Genomic DNA, 18,636 nt, shown 5'->3' with positions numbered 1-18,636 from the left:
GGGAGTGCACGCTTCTGCGCAGGCGCAGATCACCCATGATGACATCGTGGTGGGTGGGCGGAGTCTTCTGCCAGTTTTACTACCGGTTCTATAGAACCGGACTGAACCGGGAGCAACTCACCACTGCCGTACATGCTGTTCAAATGCGGCCTTTAATTCTGTACCTACCGTAGCTCCTAGGCTATTTTAGAAAACATCAGAATAAAAGTTATTGGTTTTTTTTGTTGTTCACATAGAAATATCCAGAGAAAACGTTTGTTCCTGATGGGAAGTCAGTTACATGGGATAATCAGAAAGGTTTCACAATTCCCACTAACATGATCAGTGACGTAGGAATGGTCTTTTGCAAAACTAAGATAGATGGTGAAAGCTATCAATCGGTGATGTACGTCGTGGTCGTTTTAGGTAAGTGATGGGCTTTGTTTATTTATTTGGGTGTTTATAAAGCAACTATTTGGAAAAAGAGAATTTAGAACACCACAATAGCTTGATAATCAAAAGGGGAAGATAAAGTTTCACTCAGATGGAACTTAATGAACTGGTAGCTGTCATCAATTTTTTTTTCTTGAAACACTTTTTATTGCTTTTTTCCCCCAGTACAGATCTCGACTTACGACCACAATTGAGTCCAAAGTTTCCGTTGCTAAGCAAGGCAGTTGTTAAGTGAGGTTTGCCCCATCTTTTCTTGCCACAGTTGTTAAGTGAATCACTGAAGTTGTTAAGGTAGCAACTTGGTTGTTAAGTGAATCTGGCTTCTGCATTGACTTTGCTTGTCAGAAGGTCACAAAAAGGGATTACGTGACCCCGGGATGGTGTAACCGTCATAAATATGAATCAGTTGCCAAGCGTCCAAATTTTGATCATGTGACTATGGGGGAATGCTGCAATGGTCGTAAGTGTGAAAAACAGTCATAAGTCACTTTTTTCAGTACCATTGTAACTTTGAACGGTACTGGAACGGTACCGTTTAGTGAACGGTCACTAAATGGATTGTTGTAAGTCAAGGACTACCTGCATGTTCTCTTTCGGAATGGGACAATTTGCCACAGCCAACTCACCACAGGATCACTCGCTGCGGGACAATTCTACAATTCAATTATTTAAAATAATTTTAATTTTTTTAAAAAGATTGTCATTCACATTTTATTTTGTCCCTCCTTTGGCATCCTTTCTTTAATGATTCTATTCCACTATTTCTTCGGTATTAGTAGAACTCTTGCCCCTCGGCGAGTTGGCCATGGTGAATTGTCTGTGGCGAATTATCTGTGGCAAGTTAGGCGTGGCGAGTTGTCACAGATCCGTTCTCTTTCGGTCTTTTAATGTTCCGGTACAATTTACAATTACTGGGGGGGTTTCAGATATCGATATTTATTTGCTGTTTTGAGCTTTATCGATTCTAGTTAAAACGTTTAGCTTATCCATTAAACATTCATTATCAAGAAGAAGCACTATTTCTATAGTCCAGGGCTGTCAAACTCGCGGCCCGTGGGCCGGATGCGTCACACACTGGCCACATCCAGTTTAGCCAAGTGAAAAAAAATTGCGATATGTCAGGTGACGCCGCCATGATGACGCCATTTTGACACCCCTGCTATAGTCCATTGACCGGACAGATAGTGGAAGCCTCAGTGTCTTTCTCTTGAGTAGCAGAATTAAATAGGATACGTACTGTTTGTATTGGCGCAAAAAAAAAATCTGTTTTTTTAAAAAAACGTTTCTGATAACCCATTTCCCAGCATCATTTGTTTGTTTCACAATTGTATATTCAGTGGAATTTCTCTTCCGATTTGTCCCCCTCCGTTTAGGATATAAAATCCATGAGCTTAGTATGAGCCCCCTGCACCAAGTAGAGCTGGCAGCGGGAGAGAAGCTATCCTTAAATTGCACAGCAAGGACCGAGCTGAATGTGAGAATTGAGTTTCAGTGGGATTTCCCTTCGAAACAGGTAACAGAAGCAGGGAGCTTCCAAATCCAAGAGGAATTTGCTAAGGGGCCCTGTTGTGTGTTATTCTCTCTCTCTCTCTTTTTTAATGCATTGATCAAAATGATCCATTTGAGTCATCAGCAGGGGTGGCCTGCTGGGGGTTCGCAAGGGTTTGGGAGAACCTCTAGCTAAGATTCTGTGCAGTTCGGAGAACCCCCCCAAATCTCACTCCTGGCTGGCCCCGCCCTTCCCCTCCCAGGAGTCCCCACGTGGCCAGTTTTGGATGCAGGTAATTGCAAGGTGGGCGCAGAGGCTCGGGGAAGGCAAAATATGAGCCTACCGGAAGTTCAGGAAGAGGGCCTCCGGAGCCTGGGGAGGCCATTTTCACCCTCCTGGAGGCTCAAGGAAAGCCTCCAGAGCCTGGGGAGGGCAAAAACGCCCCCCGGCCATGGTGCAGGAGGCTGACTAGGCCATGCCCACCCAGCAACTGGTCAGAGAACTTGTTAAAATTTTTGAAGCCCACCCCTTGTCTAGTCCTCAATCGGTTGATGTCTGATTATTAGTAGCAATAGAGTTGGCTGAGCTGGACTACTGAGAGTCAGTTAGGAACTTCCCAAGTTCAGGTCCTCTCTGGACCAAGATTTGATTCTCTTCCATCTCCCCTCTCTGCTTCCTAGAGACAACCGGTTTACAAGAAACCTACGTGAAGCCAGGGTCGTGAGAAAGAAGAGAGAGGAAACACAAAATGGAAGGGGTTTTGAGAGTGCAGAGATGGAAGGGCTAAGCAGGGAAAATAAATCTGGGGTGTGGTTTTTGGGGAGCATGTTCTTTTCATGTAGTTATTTTTATTACTTTTTTTTAATAAAGAAGATAAAAACCAACGCAAAACCATCTTAAGTAAGAAAAAGAAAAGAAAACCAAAGAAAAAGCTAAAAGTTCAAGAAAGGAAAAAAGTAAAAGAAAGGTAGAAAAATAAAAGCAAAAAAGATACAATGATGTAACTTCCAATCTTGATGGAAGTTACAAGCCCAATTATAATTTTACCTCTTATTCTACGGTTACAAGATAACTGCCTTCTTTCTACAATCTACCCAGACAAATCATCAAAACTACAAATCATGCATTCGTTTTTTGTTCTGATTTACCCAAAAATGTCCAGTACTACAGGCTACTTCTGCTGACTGCCGGCTGCCTGCAGTTTGGCAGTTCAAATCCCACCAGGCTCAAGGTTGACTCAGCCTTCCATCCTTCCGAGGTTGGTAAAATGAGGACCCAGATTTTTGGGGTAATAGGCTGACTCTGTAAACTGCTTAGAGAGGGCTGTAAAAGCACTGTGAAGCAGCGTATAAGTCTAAGTGCTATTGCTATCTATACTCCAGTGGCTACATCTGCTGAATCTGTCCCAGGAGTCAGAAACCTAATGCTGATAAATGAATACTCCCCGTTTTCTTCCTTCTAGTCAAATTACCAATTTTAAGCCATTGGGAGGGGACATTTGCAGGGTTGTGGGTCAAAAACTGCAAGATTTTGGACACTGCACTGTGAATGAGTCTTGCTCTTTTGTGCATGCATGTACAAAGGGTTCGATCTTCGATTGTAATGGTTTCTCCTGAACTCGTCCGGTCTACAGCTGAAAGGATCATGCTGAATAAATGACTTTGAATTCTATTGCAGAAAATGAACGCTGCATTCAAGGAAGGGATGACAGCCTTGGGCAGTGAAATGAAGAAGTTTGTGAGCACCCTCACCATCGAACACGTGACTTTAAGCGACGGGGGTCTGTATATCTGCACGGCCACCAGTAGCCAGATGACAAGGAAACACAAAATTAATGTCATTGTTCACGGTAAGGCTTGATTCAGGATGGACTTGGTTTTCACGCTTCTAAAATGTGAGCTCCTGGGAGAAACCATGAAATGAATTGTCCACAAAATTAAGGCAAACCACTTGAGTCAAACTTTCGTCTATCTTCAAAATGAATCCTGTCAGCCAGTGATTCTCAATCCGTGGTCCGTGAACCCTTGGAAATCGCGATGTCATCACAGGGAGTCCACAATATCTTGAAACAATGTTATGATTTAAATCTTGAATTAGGTTTTGGGAGAGGGCATGTCACTCACCCACCACTGGGATGACCTTGATTGACAGAGTTTGTGATTTGTTGGATGGGTTCAGACATATGCTAGCTAAACTGCTGGGTCTTAGTTTAGCAAGAAACATGGCTTATTCCTTATTGCTACTGTGGCTTGTTCCACAAACTAGGACTTGGCAGGATATCTGAGTCCTTCCATATTGGTCAATTCAGTATTTTGTTGTTATTATTATTTTTATTGTACAATTTTCTTGGGTTGTATATAACATTTCGATATTCACAATAGCAGTGTAAAGTCTGGGTACAACCCCTGAAGTGAGGACAAGATTATTGAAAGGTGTAGTGAAGGCTCAAAAGAGTGTACAAGCAGCAGAAGTAGAAGAAATACTTAGATCAAACACGAACGAGACAAGAAGAGGAGTATGGGAGATAGAAGTCAATAAGAGTGGAGATACGAAAGCGGGCAAGAGATGAGGGATAAACGTAGAATACTGTTTAATACAGGAGTTGTTCTATTAAGAACTAGTATAAAGATAGAAACTAGAAATGGGGAAAATATTACTTGTTTAATTTGGAAATTATTTTATTAGTGATTAGAAAATAGAAGCAGAAGTTAGAAATGTGGATATGTAAACAAGGATGAAGTCATTTGTATAATTGAATAATGAATATTGAATAATCAAGACGCATAAACCTTATGATTATTTGTTATAAATGTGATCTCTATATGACATCTATAATGTTTGATATTATCAATTGATTATAGAGAAAACTGAACAGAGGGTTTAACTAAATAACACAAAATTTTTAAATAAGGATAAGGAAGACGATGGTGAATAGGATTTGAGAACAATGGTCGTAATTATTGTGTATATAAGATTTACTATCTGTACTTAAAAGAGATTGTACCCAGAATTCAGTGGAGTTTTTTTTTTGTTTTACTATAGGATGAGTGAAAATAAATATCATAAGTTGGTTGTTTTGAGTGGTTAAAGTCTGATTTTGGTTTCTAAAGTCAACAAGCAATTTGAAATCTGCATTTCTTACTAGGGCTAACAGTATCCATTATATTATCAAGATTATCAACTGTACTTTCCATTGTTTTAAATGATTATCTTTTAAATTTTTGATAGAAAAGCCTTTTCTCTTTTTGGGCAAAATGCCACTTCTGGTGGAGACCATTCTCAGAGAACCAGCTAAAGTGCCTGTAATATTCAAAGCATATCCACTCCCAGAAGCAAAATGGTAAGAACCGGAGCAAATCTTATTCTTCTTCAGCTTCTCTCCTTTTCTGTACACATTTTACAATGTCCAATCACATAGAAACACTGAAGTTCTAAAAGAAAATGTTGGGCTTCTGATTTCTTTGTGAGCAGCTGAAGAAAGCATAACGCCAAATAAAGTTTTATGCTTTTGTTATTATGGTGATGTTACTTACTATAAAACTATATGGTTAGCGTTTAACTGCTTCCATTTTCTTTTACGTTTTTCTTTTTCAAACAAATGAAAATCCCTATTTATCACTGAACTTCACCGAGGATTGCAGACTGATAACCTTTTCTCCAACTTTAACCTAATCATAGGAATATTTTGCAGGCAAAATCAGATTCTCTCACTGCAATGTACTGAGAATGTAGAAAATAGAAGGTGGTCAGATTGTTTTCTCTGTTTTCTCTGTCCTCATCTTTTAAGCCACATTATACCTGTGTTTTGCAGGTATAAAAACGGAGAAGCCATTGTTGCAAATCGTACGGTGAAACTTGGTTACTCTTTAATCATTACTGAAATGAGCGAAAAAGATGCTGGGAATTACACTGTTGTGCTGACCAATCCCATTAACCAGCAGCGTGAAAAGCACACGTTCCATCTGGTGGTAAACGGTAAGATCTTGTTCCATGGGGAAAAAAAAGCTACATTTTCTGCAGTTGCTAGTAAACTGGGGGGAAAACTGGCATCATGTTCTCTATGAATTTTAGAGAGTTTGTTCCTAAAGCATCATGCGGCAAGAATACCATGTTTCCCCAACACCAAATAAGACCAGGTCTTATATTAATTTTTGCTCCAAAAGACGCATTATGGCTTATTTTCCGGTTAGGTCTTATTTTGGGAGAAATACAGTACTAAACGCCTCCATCTGGTTGACGATCTTAACGGGGGCTTATTTTTGGGGTAGGGCTTATATTACGAGCATCCTGAAAAATCATGCTAGGGCTTATTTTCTGGTTGGGTCTTATTTTCGGGGAAACGGGGTAGGTCCATTCGTAGAAGCTTACTTATCAAACGGGTAAAGCAGACTTTAGAGATATACAGGTGAAGTGGCCAAATGTAGGTAATGAAAGGAAATGAAATTCAGTGGGGAAAAACGGGTCGCGGGGGGCCACGCCGCAACCCCTCCACACACCGTTTTGGGCCTAGTAGGCCTCCCTGCACTTACCTGGGAGCCAAAATGGGGCGCATGGGGACTTCTGGAAGGGGCAGATAGGGGTGGGGCCAGCTAGCAATTTAACAACCAGTTTGGCCGAAGTGGTGCGAACCGGTTGAATCTCATCACTGATCCACCCACCATTTCTGGAACGTGCAAGTTAACAATCTCACTCGCCTTCCTCTCCTAATCTATTGCAACTCCACTCCCAGCTCACATTTTCCATTTTGATCCACCTCAAGGTCATTTGGATGTTGGTCTATTTGCTTTTCATTCCACTCTAGACACTCTAGTCCAGGGGTTCTCCAACCTTGGCAACTTTAAGCCTGGCTGGGGAATTCTGGGAGTTGAAGTCCGCCAGGCTGTTATGTTCTGAGCTGGGGAAGGACTTTCTCCCCCCCCCAGTTGATCTATTTTTTTGATTCCAGTTGATCTAACTATGACCTGGTAGTCAACTAGTGAGATCTGCCTTTCCTGCATGGGAAGGGCAAGAAGAAGGAGGACGATCAGTTTAGGTTGTAGTGACCTTAATCTGAATTAAATACTAATCTGGTTCCACAGCTAAGACACTGCAATCTAGGCCTGAGTTTAAATCGACTTCATGAACAGCAGCCTGGAACAATAGAGAGGACTAGCAGCTTAGATTGAAGTGCTGAAGAGCTCTTAGTCTGGTAGACGAGAGTCCCCAAAAAACTGTGTCCACAGACACAGGTTGGAAACCCCCCTAAAAGTCTCCAGCTTTCTTAAATAATTTTCTAATTTTTTACGAGTTTGTAAAATATAGTTCTGAACACAAGAAGATTAACGCCTGATAATATTCTGAGACTTTGAGAAGTCAAGAGAATTTGATGGTTTCACCCAAGGCTTCATTTGGGATGATCAAGGTTGGTCACTCCCATTTTTTTTGGTTCCTCCTTCTCTGATGGTATCTCCCAAAGTAGCCATCATAATCTTTAAGGTCCTTAGATGTCATAACAAAGAAAGGTGATTTTTGACTGATCATATAAAGGTTGCCTTCCATTGACTTAAAGTGGGATGTTTTCTCTTTTTTCAGCCCTCTTTGATAGAACCTGGATTTTTTTACTGGATTTTTTAATCATAGGCAAGCAGCAAAAACAATCTAGGTTGATGTATGGAGGGCCCTGATGCATTTGTTTTGTTTGACTTCAGTAACCTCCTCTGTTTATTTATTTTTCAAGAAGGAGGGGAAAGAGGCAGGCTTTTGAAAATCCAGTTTTGTTACAGAAAGAATGTTGTTTTTCATTTGCTGTATATTTTGGTTTGGGCTTTGTGTCCTGGTCTTTTCCTGTCTTCATGCTTCTTCTTACTCCTGCACCACATTATTTACTTCCCATTACCTCGCCCATCCTGTCATCTTGAGCTTCACCCTTTGCACGCCTCCTTCCTTTGCATTCTCAAGAAACTTCCTTGCCTTTGCTTTAAAAAAAAATAGCAGGGTCGGGTTGTCCTGGAAGAACAATATCCCACAGCTAGCAATCACCATATTCAAATACTGCAATGGAGTGATGTTGGCCACTAAGTAAGAAAGAGTTGATGCTGGCTGAAGCAGTCTTCATTGTCCAAAATACAGATTAACAGAGTTGGAAGGTCATCTTGTAGGTCATCTAGTCCAACCCCCTGCCCAAGTAGGAGACCCTACACCATTTTTGTCAAATGGCAGTCCAATCTTTTCTTGAAAGCCTCCAGTGATGAAGCTCCCGCAACTTCGGAGGCAACTTCTGTTCCATGGGTTGATTGTTCTCACTGTCAGGAAATTTCTCTTCATTTCTAAGTTAAATATCTCCTTGTTCAGTTCCCATCCATAAATCCTTGTATGGCCTTCAGGTGTTTTGGAAAATAGCTTGACCCCTTCCTCTCTGTGGCAGCCCCTCAAATATTGGAACACTGCTATCATGTCTCCCCTGGTCCTTCTCTTCACTAGGCTAGCCATGGTTTAAGGTCTCCTGGTTCTGCAGGGGGTTAGACTAGATCAGCGGTCACCAACTGGTGGTCCGTGGACCACTGGTGATCCGTAAGAAAATTTTGGTGGTCCGCAGAAAAATTATTTGCATTTTTTATATTGCACTAAATCAGGGGTCCTCAAGCTATAGCCCCTGGGACAGATACATGCAATGAACGTTTGTGTTGCTGCAGAGAGTCTCCCCCTTCGGGGTCTTTTTATGTGGGTCGGGGGGCGGGAGAAATTCTGATGGGGTCTGCTTCAGCCTCCTGGTGAGGGGCTTTGGGCAAAGGCTGGAGAGAAGTGCTGCTGGTGGCGAAGAGCCGGAGGGCCTTGTTCCAGTGGGACTGCATCATGGCCTAAAATTGGCTGATCATCTCAGCCCGCTGAGCCTCCAGGCGCCAGTACCTGGCCTTGCACTCCCGCAGGTCTTCCCTCTGCTTGGAAAGCCTATGCTCGTAGTCCTCAGTGAGGTGCTTCTGCCGAGCCTCCTTCTCGGCCAGATCCAATTTGAATTGAGCTGTTTTGCCAACTCTTTATCATGGTGGCTGCTTAGCTCCAACAACTGCTTCCTGTTGAGGGCCTAAGGAGCCCGGGCAGGGAGGCGAGGAGTGGCTGGGAGGGGAGGGCGACAGAGGCCGGTGAGGTGCCCCTCGACATGAGTGACATTGAGTTGGCCATGCCTACCCAGTCACATGACCACCTAGCCACACCCACCCAGCCGGTCATTAGGCAGATCATATTAATGGTCCACGGGATTTAAAATTATGAATTTAGTGGTCCCTGAGGTCCAAAGGGTTGGTGACCCCTGGACTAGATGACTTTCAAGGTCCCTTGTAACCCTTTCTGTTATTCTGTTAAGTGCTTCAGGATGGTAACAAGGAGCAAAGTGCAGTTTTTCACTTTCTATGCCGCCCACTCTCTGAGGACTCTGGGCGGCTTACACCAAAGACAGTATACTAAATAGCATATTGCCCCCTAACAATCTGGGTCCTCATTTTACCCACCTCGGAAGGATGGAAGGCTGAGTCAACCTTGAGCTGGTGAGATTTGATCCGCTGATCTCCTGAACTAGACCCGCCTGGACTACTGTGATGCTCTCTACATGGGGCTCCCCTTGAAGAGCACCTGGAGGCTCCAACTGGTCCAGAATGCGGCCGCGTGGGTGATTATAGGAGCGTCATGGCGCTCCCATGTAACACCTCGGCTGTGCGAGCTGCACTGGCTTCCGGTGGTCCTCCGGATCCGATTCAAGATGTTGGTGACCACCTTTAGAACGCTCCATGGCTTAGGACCTGGATATCTACAAGACCGCCTTCTGCCTCCGAGAGTCTCCCACCGACCAGTACGCTCCCACAGAAAGGGGCTCCTTGGGGTGCCATCGGTCAAACAATGTCAACTGGCGGCCCCCAGGGGGAGAGCTTTCTCTGTGGGAGCACCTGCCCTCTGGAACAAGCTCCCCCCGGAGATACAGACGATCCCGGATTTACGTACCTTCCGCCCTCAATACTTTTTTATTTCAACAAGCCGGGCTGGCCTAACTTCTCCAATTGTTTAATTTGAATTTGAATTTTAAATGGGGTATTTTAATTGTTGGGCCAAATTGTTTAATATATTTTAAATTGCTTTTAAATTTCTGTATTCTATGTTTTTTACCTTTGGCTGTTCACCGCCCTGAGTCCTTCGGGAGAAGGGCGGTATATAAATTTAAATATAAAAATAAATAAATAAATAAATAAATAAATAAATAAATAAATAAATAAATAAACTAGCAGTCAGCTGAAGTAGCTGCAGTACTGCACCCTAACCACTGTGCCACCTCCGCTCTTCCTGCTGATTGCTGCTCATTTACTTATCTTTTCCTCTGGCAGTTCCACCTCAAATCGGGGAGAATGCTCTCCTTTCGTCTGTGGATTCCTACAAGTATGGCTCCACCCAAACTCTCACGTGCACAGTGTATGCGGTCCCAAGGGTGAGCCACATTCAGTGGTACTGGCAACTGGAGGAAGAATGCACTTTCAATCCACAGTAAGCAGAACGCCATTTCCCGGTTATTGCTTTTCCCGCATTTGATTTTTGTACAAATACATTGTGTGCGTGACTTGTGACTCTTGACAAATCTCTTCTGATCCTTCGGAAAATCTTTCCCCTGGAGGTAAGGCAGGCCTCAGTAACAGTAACAGAGTTGGAAGGGACCTTGGAGGTTATCTAGTCCAATCCCCTGCTCATACAGGAGACTATATGATCTCCACGCAGGAGACTTAGATGACCTACTAGGGATTCAAGCCGCCGAACTGCCGACCTTTCTGATCGACAAGCTCAGTGTCTTAGCCACTGAGCCACCTTTCCTAGCCTTTTGAAAAAGGGTTAAAATGTGGCTCCGTGGCTATGCTTGGGAAGCCCAAAAGAGCACGGACTTGTGGGGTTGGTTCAGTGGTGAAATCCAAATTTGTTTACTACCGGTTCTGTGGGCGTGGCTTTTTTGGGCGTGGCGAGGCTTGGTGGGCGTGGCTTGGTGGGCATGGCAGGGGAAGGATACTGCAAAATCTCCATTCCCACCCCACTCCAGGGGAAGGATACTGCAAAATCCCCATTCCCACCCCACTCCAGGGGAAGGATACTGCAAAATCCCCATTCCCTCCCCACTCCAGAGGAAGGATACTGCAAAATCTCCATTCCCTCCCCACTCCAGAGGAAGGATACTGCAAAATCTCCATTCCCACAGCACTCTGGGTCCAGCCAGAGGTGCCATTTGCCGGTTCTCTGAACTACTCAAAATTTCCGCTACCTGTTCGCCAGAACCTGTCAGAACCTGCTGGATTTCACCCCTAGGTTGCTTAGTGCCATGAGAATCCTTCCTTTGCCTTTTCCCCACCAATTTTTAACAGGGTTATTCTTGCCTCCTTAAAAAAAAACAAAACACTATTATAATTTTTTAAATGTTTAACTCACAATTTTGACTCTTAACATTTTCATTTTTTTTTATTTCGATGTACCACCCAGAACCCCTCTTTTGAGGGAGACGGGTGGTTTGAAAATGTGAAATATAAATAAATAATACTGTTTGTCTACATCCGGTTATGCCTCAAGTCAAAACTACTCAGGTTCCCTCCAGGTTTATTGTGTGCCAGATTTTGGCTAGAGGGGGCTGCTGGCTCTCTGCTTTGGAAGATTTTATTGTTGTGGATACATATAACAGATCTGTAATGTTTTACCCCAGTTTTCTCTGCTGGGGCAAACCAGGCCTTCATTTGGCTGGGTATCTTATCTCTATGAAAGTGAATGTCAGCGGAAACCCCTTGATTGATGGTAGGAGTGGTAGAAGTCACTTCTGACCAAGGGCCACTTCGCTTCCCTTATCTGAATTTTGCAGAAGAACAGACTTCCTTTTAGAATAAAAAAAAGAAAAAGAAAAGGGAATCTGTTTTCCTGTTGTTGTTTTGAAAACAACTTCCTGTCTGTCGTCTTCCTTTGGTGCCTAACTATTTCCTATGCAAGGTTGGGTAGTCCAGAGAAATAATTGATTTCCATGTTAACCTTTGCCTTTCTTTTAACAAAATTCGCTCCGATTCGTTGATTTTGTGAATGGGGGTTTTATTTGCAAAACGCTTTAATATCTAACTGGGTTGAGCTGGCCAAAATAAGGAAAATTTACCTTGAGGCAGTGGTGAAATCCAAATTTTTTTACTACCGATTCTATGGGCGTGGCTTGGTGAGCGTGGTGTGGCTTGGTGGGCGTGGCAGGGGAAGTATACTGCAAAATCTCCATTCCCACCCCACTCCAGGGGAAGGATACTGCAAAATCCCCATTCCCTCCCCACTCCTGGGAGAAAGATATTGCAAAATCTCCCATTCTGGAGCCAGCCAGAGGTGGTATTTGCTGGTTCTCTGAACTGCTCAAAATTTCCGCTATCGGTTCTCCAGAACCTGTCAGAACCTGCTGGATTTCACCCCTGTCCTATATCAAAATATATTCAGTTTCTTCTTTATCCTTAATAGTGAGTGTTAGTCTATCCATTTCTGCGCATTCTAATATTTTCTTAATTACATTCCCCCTCAGACGGAATCTCATCATTTTTCCATTGTTGTGTCAATACAATTCTAGTTGCGGTTAATATATGCAAGACCAGCGAAGATGCTAAAAACTTTTTAAAACAATAAAAACAAAAAACACTCTAGATAAATATATATATAGGGTCAAGATACTTGGCCAGTTAACAATCCTAGCATATTGTAGAGATAATGCTCCACAATGCTGCACAATAAACGTTGCAGGAAAAATTGTATTTTTCCACCTGCTTCTTCTTTTTTTTTCCCAAGAGGCAGGTGGACTTTCTGGTTCTTCTTTGAAGAGGTTTCGCTTCTCATCCAAGAAGCTTCTTTGCTTCTCATCCAAGGTGTAAAATGTCTTCAAAAGAAAACCAGAAAGTTGGGATATCCTTGGGATAACCATGACTTGGATGACTGAGAATCTCCATAGACCTTTGCCACCTGCTATTAACAATTGTGATACTTTTTTGTGATCATTTCCTTAGCAAAGCATACAAGTGTAAAATGAAATGTCTTTGATTTTTCTCAGCCAAGCTGGAATGGGGAATAATCCCTATGCGTGTAAGAAATGGAAAACCATAGCAGACCGAAGAGGAGGAAATCAGATTGAGATCTTAAAAGATCAATTTGTTGCTATTGCTGGGAAAATGAAGGTGAGACATTGATTTCTTATTTGCTGTTTGCAAAGCTGGTGGAAAGTTGGGCGGTAGAATTTAAGTTGCTCCATTGCAAATCTCGCTGGGCTTAAACAAAATGCCATATAAATAAAGAACTCTGTGCATAAAACAGAAAATGACATAATCCCGTGACCGAAAACTGAGAAATGATTATTTAATTTAATTTAATTTAATTTCCAATTTATATACCGCCCTTCTCCCTGAGGACTCAGGGCGGTGTACAGCCAAGATAAGAACGTAGAATACAAATATTAAAAACAGTTAAAAATATATATAAATTTGGCCTGAAAGTTAAGAAATCACAAACTGATTAAAAGAATTTAAAAATTTCTTCTTAAGCCAGCCCGGCTTGCTGGAAAAGATGGGTTTTAAGGGCACGACGGAAGGCATTGAGGTCATGGATTCTCCTTATCTCAGGGGGCAACTGATTCCAGAGGGTAGGAGCCCCCACAGAGAAGGCCCTCATTAACTTAGTGGTAAAATAGATTTGATAGCATAATGCATCAAGCTAAACAAAACTTGGCAGGTATTTTTTTTTTTTTGTTACCAATATTAATCATCCCTAACATTTATTATCATAAATATATGCGTTGAAATGTTAATTTTAAAGGGTTTTCAAAACACTTACAAAAGGTAAAATCTAAAAGATTTGAAACTGAGCAGTTGGGTTTAGTTAGAAATGGCGTTTTAACTGGAGATTTTTAATATGATATGAGAAGCAATATAGAAATGATGATAATGATAACAGATAACATAACACAATAACATTAGTGTTTACTTGGTGTTAAGCCCCATAAGATAATGGCTTTTCTCCAGTAAGTATGCAGTTTCGTTTATAGCTTAAGGCTGCAATTTTAAGCAATATTATTTTAAGCAATATTATTATTATATAATACAACAAAATTGTATTATTATTAATAATAATTGTATTATGCTTCTTAGGTCAATGAATCAATTCGTAGCAGAAAATTCATTCTGAACTCAGGAAGTCTAAGTTTTACATGAGTCAGGGATCAGTGTGATATCAAAAGATATTTCTGGAGAATGTGCTGGTTTTTCAGGCTTCACTTCATCTCTGGATTTTTATGGACAACAATAAGCTCTCTATTAAGAGAGTTGAGGAATGATCAACAGTTTTACTTCTATTCATCGCAGAGGGTAGTCAACTGACCATCTAAATTTCAGATGCCAATACATCCAACAAAGGTGGATTGTGTTGCAATAGAAGGAATAGCCTGGTTAAACTAACACGATGACATGTTCCATTGACTCATTTTGCAAAAAGTCAGCTCAAGACTTTAGCCTTAAACCACTTGACTTGATCTCTTGCAGACGGTTAGCAGCCTCACCGTTCAAGCAGCAAATGTGTCCACCTTGTACAGATGCGTAGCGAATAATAAAGCTGGAGAAGGTGAACGAATCATCTCCTTTCATGTCACTAGTAAGTCTTGCTTTCCGAACCCATCTACCACATTTTTCTAAGTATGCCTCCCTCTTGGTTATTTGTGAAATCCCATATTTTTCGGAGTATAAGACGCACCTTAGTTTTTGGGGAGGAAAATAAAAAAAAAAAGCTGATTGGTGGGTGGATCAGCCTCCTGGAATACTCCCAATCAGCTGTTCCCAGAGGTGAATTTTATCAACAGGTTCCTTGGTTGTGAGCTCTGTGCCTTGCTTTTTTTTCAGCCTCTGAAACTTTTGAAACTCTGTTTCAGAAAAAAACTTTTTTTTCCTGCCTCTGAAAGCCTCCGAAACAGAGCTTCAGAAAAAAAGCCTTTTTTTTTCTGAAGCTCTGTTTCGAAGCTTTTTTTCTGAAGCTTCTTTCAGAGACTTTTTTTCTGAAGGACTATCTGTACTCTGTTCAATCTCCTTTCTTTGGTATTGGTATGTAGATTAACCTCTTCCCATCTGTTGGCTATTGTGTCATTCTCCAGATTTGTTAACATACAGTAGTTTGGTTAGAACCTTTACTGATTCTTCTTTTGTTGCTTGCCATATTATTTTAGATAAAAGCCTTTCAGAGAATTTTTTTTCTGAAGCTTCGTTTCTGAGGCTTTTTTCTGAAGCTTTTTTCAGCTTCTGAAATCTCCTTTTGCAAGGCTGGGCAGGGCTGCATTAGGAGTATAAGATGCACCCAGATTTTCACCCTCTTTTTTGGGGGAAAAAGATGCGTCTTATACTCCAAAAAATACAGTACTTTCCAAATGATCATGGCAAGAAGCCTGAGTTTGCTGGGATCAAGGAACACCCCAGTCTGTTTTGGTGGGTTCAAAACGGGTAAAATATTTCAGATTTTGGGGTGGGTGTTTTAGAATTTGAAATGGCTGGCTGGTGTCAAATGTCCGGCTTATGGCTTCCCTCTGGTGGGATTCAAAATTTTTTACTACCAGATCTGTGGGCGTGGCTTGGTGGGCGTGTCATGGCTTGGTGGGCGTGGCAGGGGAGGGATACTATAAACTCTCCATTCCCTCCCCATTCCAGGGGAAGGTTACTGCAAAATCCCCATTTCCTCCCAATCAGCTGGGACACGGGAGGCAGAGAATAGATGGGGGCAGGACCAGTCAGAGATGGTATTTGCTGGTTCTCCAAACTACTCAAAATTTCTGCTACCGGTTCTCCAGAACTGGTCAGAACCTGTTGAATAGCATCTCTGGCATCCCTCCTTAAAACTTTCCTCAGGGAAGAAGTTTCAGTTCTACCCACTCTGGGTTGAAAGAATGTTCTTTGCAATCGGTGGCCCATCCTTGAAGTAGCGAGTAGAAACAGAGTCTGCTCATCTCCAATATTTCCAGGAGCAGCTAAGATGACAGTCACAATTGCTTGATCAAAACCCTTTTTCATACACGTAAAAAGGGGCTGAGGCTTTGACGGAGTGATTTGCATGAGTTATGGTGGCACAGTGGCTAGAGTGGCGTATTGCAGGCTAATTCTGCTACCTGCCGGCTGCCTGCAGTTTGGCAGTTTGATTCTCACCGGCTCAAGGTTGACTCAGCCTTCCATCCTTCTGAGGTGGGTAAAATGAGGACCCAGATTGTTGGGGGCAATACGCCGACTCTGTAAACCACTTAAGGTAAAGGTTCCTCTTGCAAATATGTGCTAGTCGTTCCCGACTCTAGGGGGCGGTGCTCATCTCCGTTTCAAAGCCAAAGAGCCAGTGCTGTTTGAAGATGTCTCCATGGACATGTAGCCAGCATGACTAAACACCAAAGGCACACAGAACACTGTTACCTTCCCACCAAAGGTGGTCCCTATTTTTCTACTTGCATTTTTTACGTGCTTTCGATCTGCTAGGTTGGTAGAAGCTGGGACAAGTAATGGGAGCCCCCCCATTACGCGGTACTAGGGATTTGAACCGCTGAACTGCTGACCTTTCGATCGACAAGCTCAGCGTCTTAGCCACTGAGCCACCATGTCCCTTGTAAACCACTTAGAGAGGGCTAAAGCACTATGAAGCGGTATATAAGTCTTAGTGCTTTTGCTGTTGTAGATGTTTTCCTGTGTTGAATCCCTCTGAAGAGATCTGGGAATCTTTCAAAGGCTCATCCAGCATTATTCTCTCCTAGAGTATGGCAGGCAATGGTTCTCTGATCATTTCCTTTTGATCCTTTCTGATCCTTTTCCTTTTATTCCCAGGAGGCCTTGAGATCAGCCTTCAGCCTCAAGGCCAGCCTACTAAGAAGCACAACGTAACCTTGCAATGCACCGCTGGCAAGCACACCTATGAAAGCCTCACCTGGTTTAAATTCAGCCCTCGGGTTTCAGGGACTCGCCTGGATAGACTGCCTATGCCTGTGTGCAAGAATTTGGAGGCCCTCCAGAAACTGAACGGCACCACCGTAAAGGCGAATAGGGAGACCGTTACCCTGAGTCTCTTTCTCCACAATATCACCCTCCAAGATAGCGGGGAGTACGTGTGCATCGCTCTGGACAGAAAGAGCAAAACTCGGCACTGCCTTGTCAAACATCTCACGGTTTACGGTAAACCCAATGCTGCATGGGGAAATGTTGCATTCAATTTTTACTCAGTCTATTTCTCACCTTGATTGAATCTGTCCAACGATAGGTAAACAAACAAACAAAAAAAAAACCCGTGTTCACCCATGCGAATATTATTATTATTATTATTATTATTATTTATTTATTTATTTATTTATTTATTTATTTATTTATTTATTTATTTATTTATTTATTTATTTATTTATTTATTTATTTAATTTGTATACCACCCTTCTCCAACAGGACTCAGGGCGGTGAACAGCCACGGTAAAAACACAACATATAAAATTTAAAAACAATTTAAAAAACATTAAATAATTTTGGCCACCAATAATTAAAATCAGCTAATTAAAACCAATTATAAATTTGAAACCGTAAGGATGGGGTCAAGCCAGTCCGGCTAGATGAAATAGATGTGTTTTCAGGGCCCGACGAAAAGTCCGGAGGTCTGGTATCGTGCGTATCTCTGGAGGTAGGTTGTTCCAGAGGGCAGGTGCCGCCACAGAGAAGGCCCTCCCCCTGGGGATCGCCAGCCGACATTGTCTGGCCGACGGCACCCTGAGGAGGCCCACTCTGTGTGAGCGAACTGGCCGAATATACGCTTCTAGCTTTAACTGTAGGGTCTCTCTTAAATGCTCGGGGGCAAGGACAGTAAATTTTATTGGTAGATAAAGACTCTGTATGGTGGACACGGAGAGCCGTCAAATTTTGTCCAATGGCAAGCTTGGAAATCGCTGCATAATTTTCATGCGTTTCCCAGCTTCCAAATGACAGAAAGTTGTGTTGTCCGTTTCGGCCATCGTTGTCTAAGGAGGTCACCTTAGAGCAGAGGTCTTCAAACTTGGCAGCTTTAAGACTTGTGGACTTCAACTCCCAGAATTCTCCAGCCAGCTGGAGAATTCTGGGAGTTGAAGTCCTCAAGTCTTAAAGCTGCCAAGTTTGAAGACTTCTGCCTTAGAGTAATTTAACGCTTAAGGAGCGATCACCGTGCAAAGCAAGAAAATACAGAGGAAAAGGCAGCATACCAAAATAAATATAGTTAAAATTGTTCTCAAAGTGTGTCTTTTCTTGCAGTGTAAAACATTGGTTGAGTTGTGTAAAAATATTGGTTTACTCTGTAAAACGTTGGCTGGGTTGTGTAAATCCTTGGTTTACTGTGTAAAACATTGGTTGAGTTCTGCAACTTTGTGGGGCCAAAGAGTGCATTGGAACCTGAGTGATGTGCAAGAAACTACACTCCCAAAGTAGTGGATGGAGCTAGAGCAAAAAGTGCATTTGATTTCATTTAAAGCAGGGGTGTTAAGGCCCGTGGGCCGGATCTGGCCCACTGGGTGCTTAGATATGGCCCATGGGACCGGCCCGGAAACAGCAAAGGGCCAGCCTGCGGTGCCTCTGCCAGCTAAAATGGAGCTCAGGAGGGCCACGTGCGGCCCTTCCAGGCTCCGTTTTCACTGGCAGAGGGCTGCAGGAGGCCATCACGGCTTAAAACGGAGCCTGGGCGGGCCACGCACAGCC

The 18,636-nt window shown here is 42.6% G+C and overlaps 1 protein-coding gene across 1 annotated transcript in view; it reads left to right on the top strand.

Annotated features, from left to right (window-relative positions):
• KDR (kinase insert domain receptor) overlaps positions 1-18,636 on the top strand; it is a 77,166-nt gene that overhangs the window by 29,251 nt on the left and 29,279 nt on the right. Inside the window, exons 5-13 of the mRNA XM_034411313.3 lie at positions 237-405; positions 1,806-1,945; positions 3,599-3,770; positions 5,150-5,261; positions 5,733-5,896; positions 10,270-10,426; positions 12,978-13,101; positions 14,458-14,566; positions 16,759-17,103. Of these exons, the coding sequence (XP_034267204.2) occupies positions 237-405; positions 1,806-1,945; positions 3,599-3,770; positions 5,150-5,261; positions 5,733-5,896; positions 10,270-10,426; positions 12,978-13,101; positions 14,458-14,566; positions 16,759-17,103 (1,492 nt within the window). The remainder of the gene's footprint in view (positions 1-236; positions 406-1,805; positions 1,946-3,598; positions 3,771-5,149; positions 5,262-5,732; positions 5,897-10,269; positions 10,427-12,977; positions 13,102-14,457; positions 14,567-16,758; positions 17,104-18,636) is intronic.

The sequence above is a fragment of the Pantherophis guttatus genome, chromosome 8 (assembly GCF_059756535.1).
Source record: "Pantherophis guttatus breed Tessera chromosome 8, ASM5975653v1, whole genome shotgun sequence".
Taxonomy (NCBI): domain Eukaryota; kingdom Metazoa; phylum Chordata; class Lepidosauria; order Squamata; family Colubridae; genus Pantherophis; species Pantherophis guttatus.
This window is presented reverse-complemented; position numbering and strand designations above follow the sequence as displayed.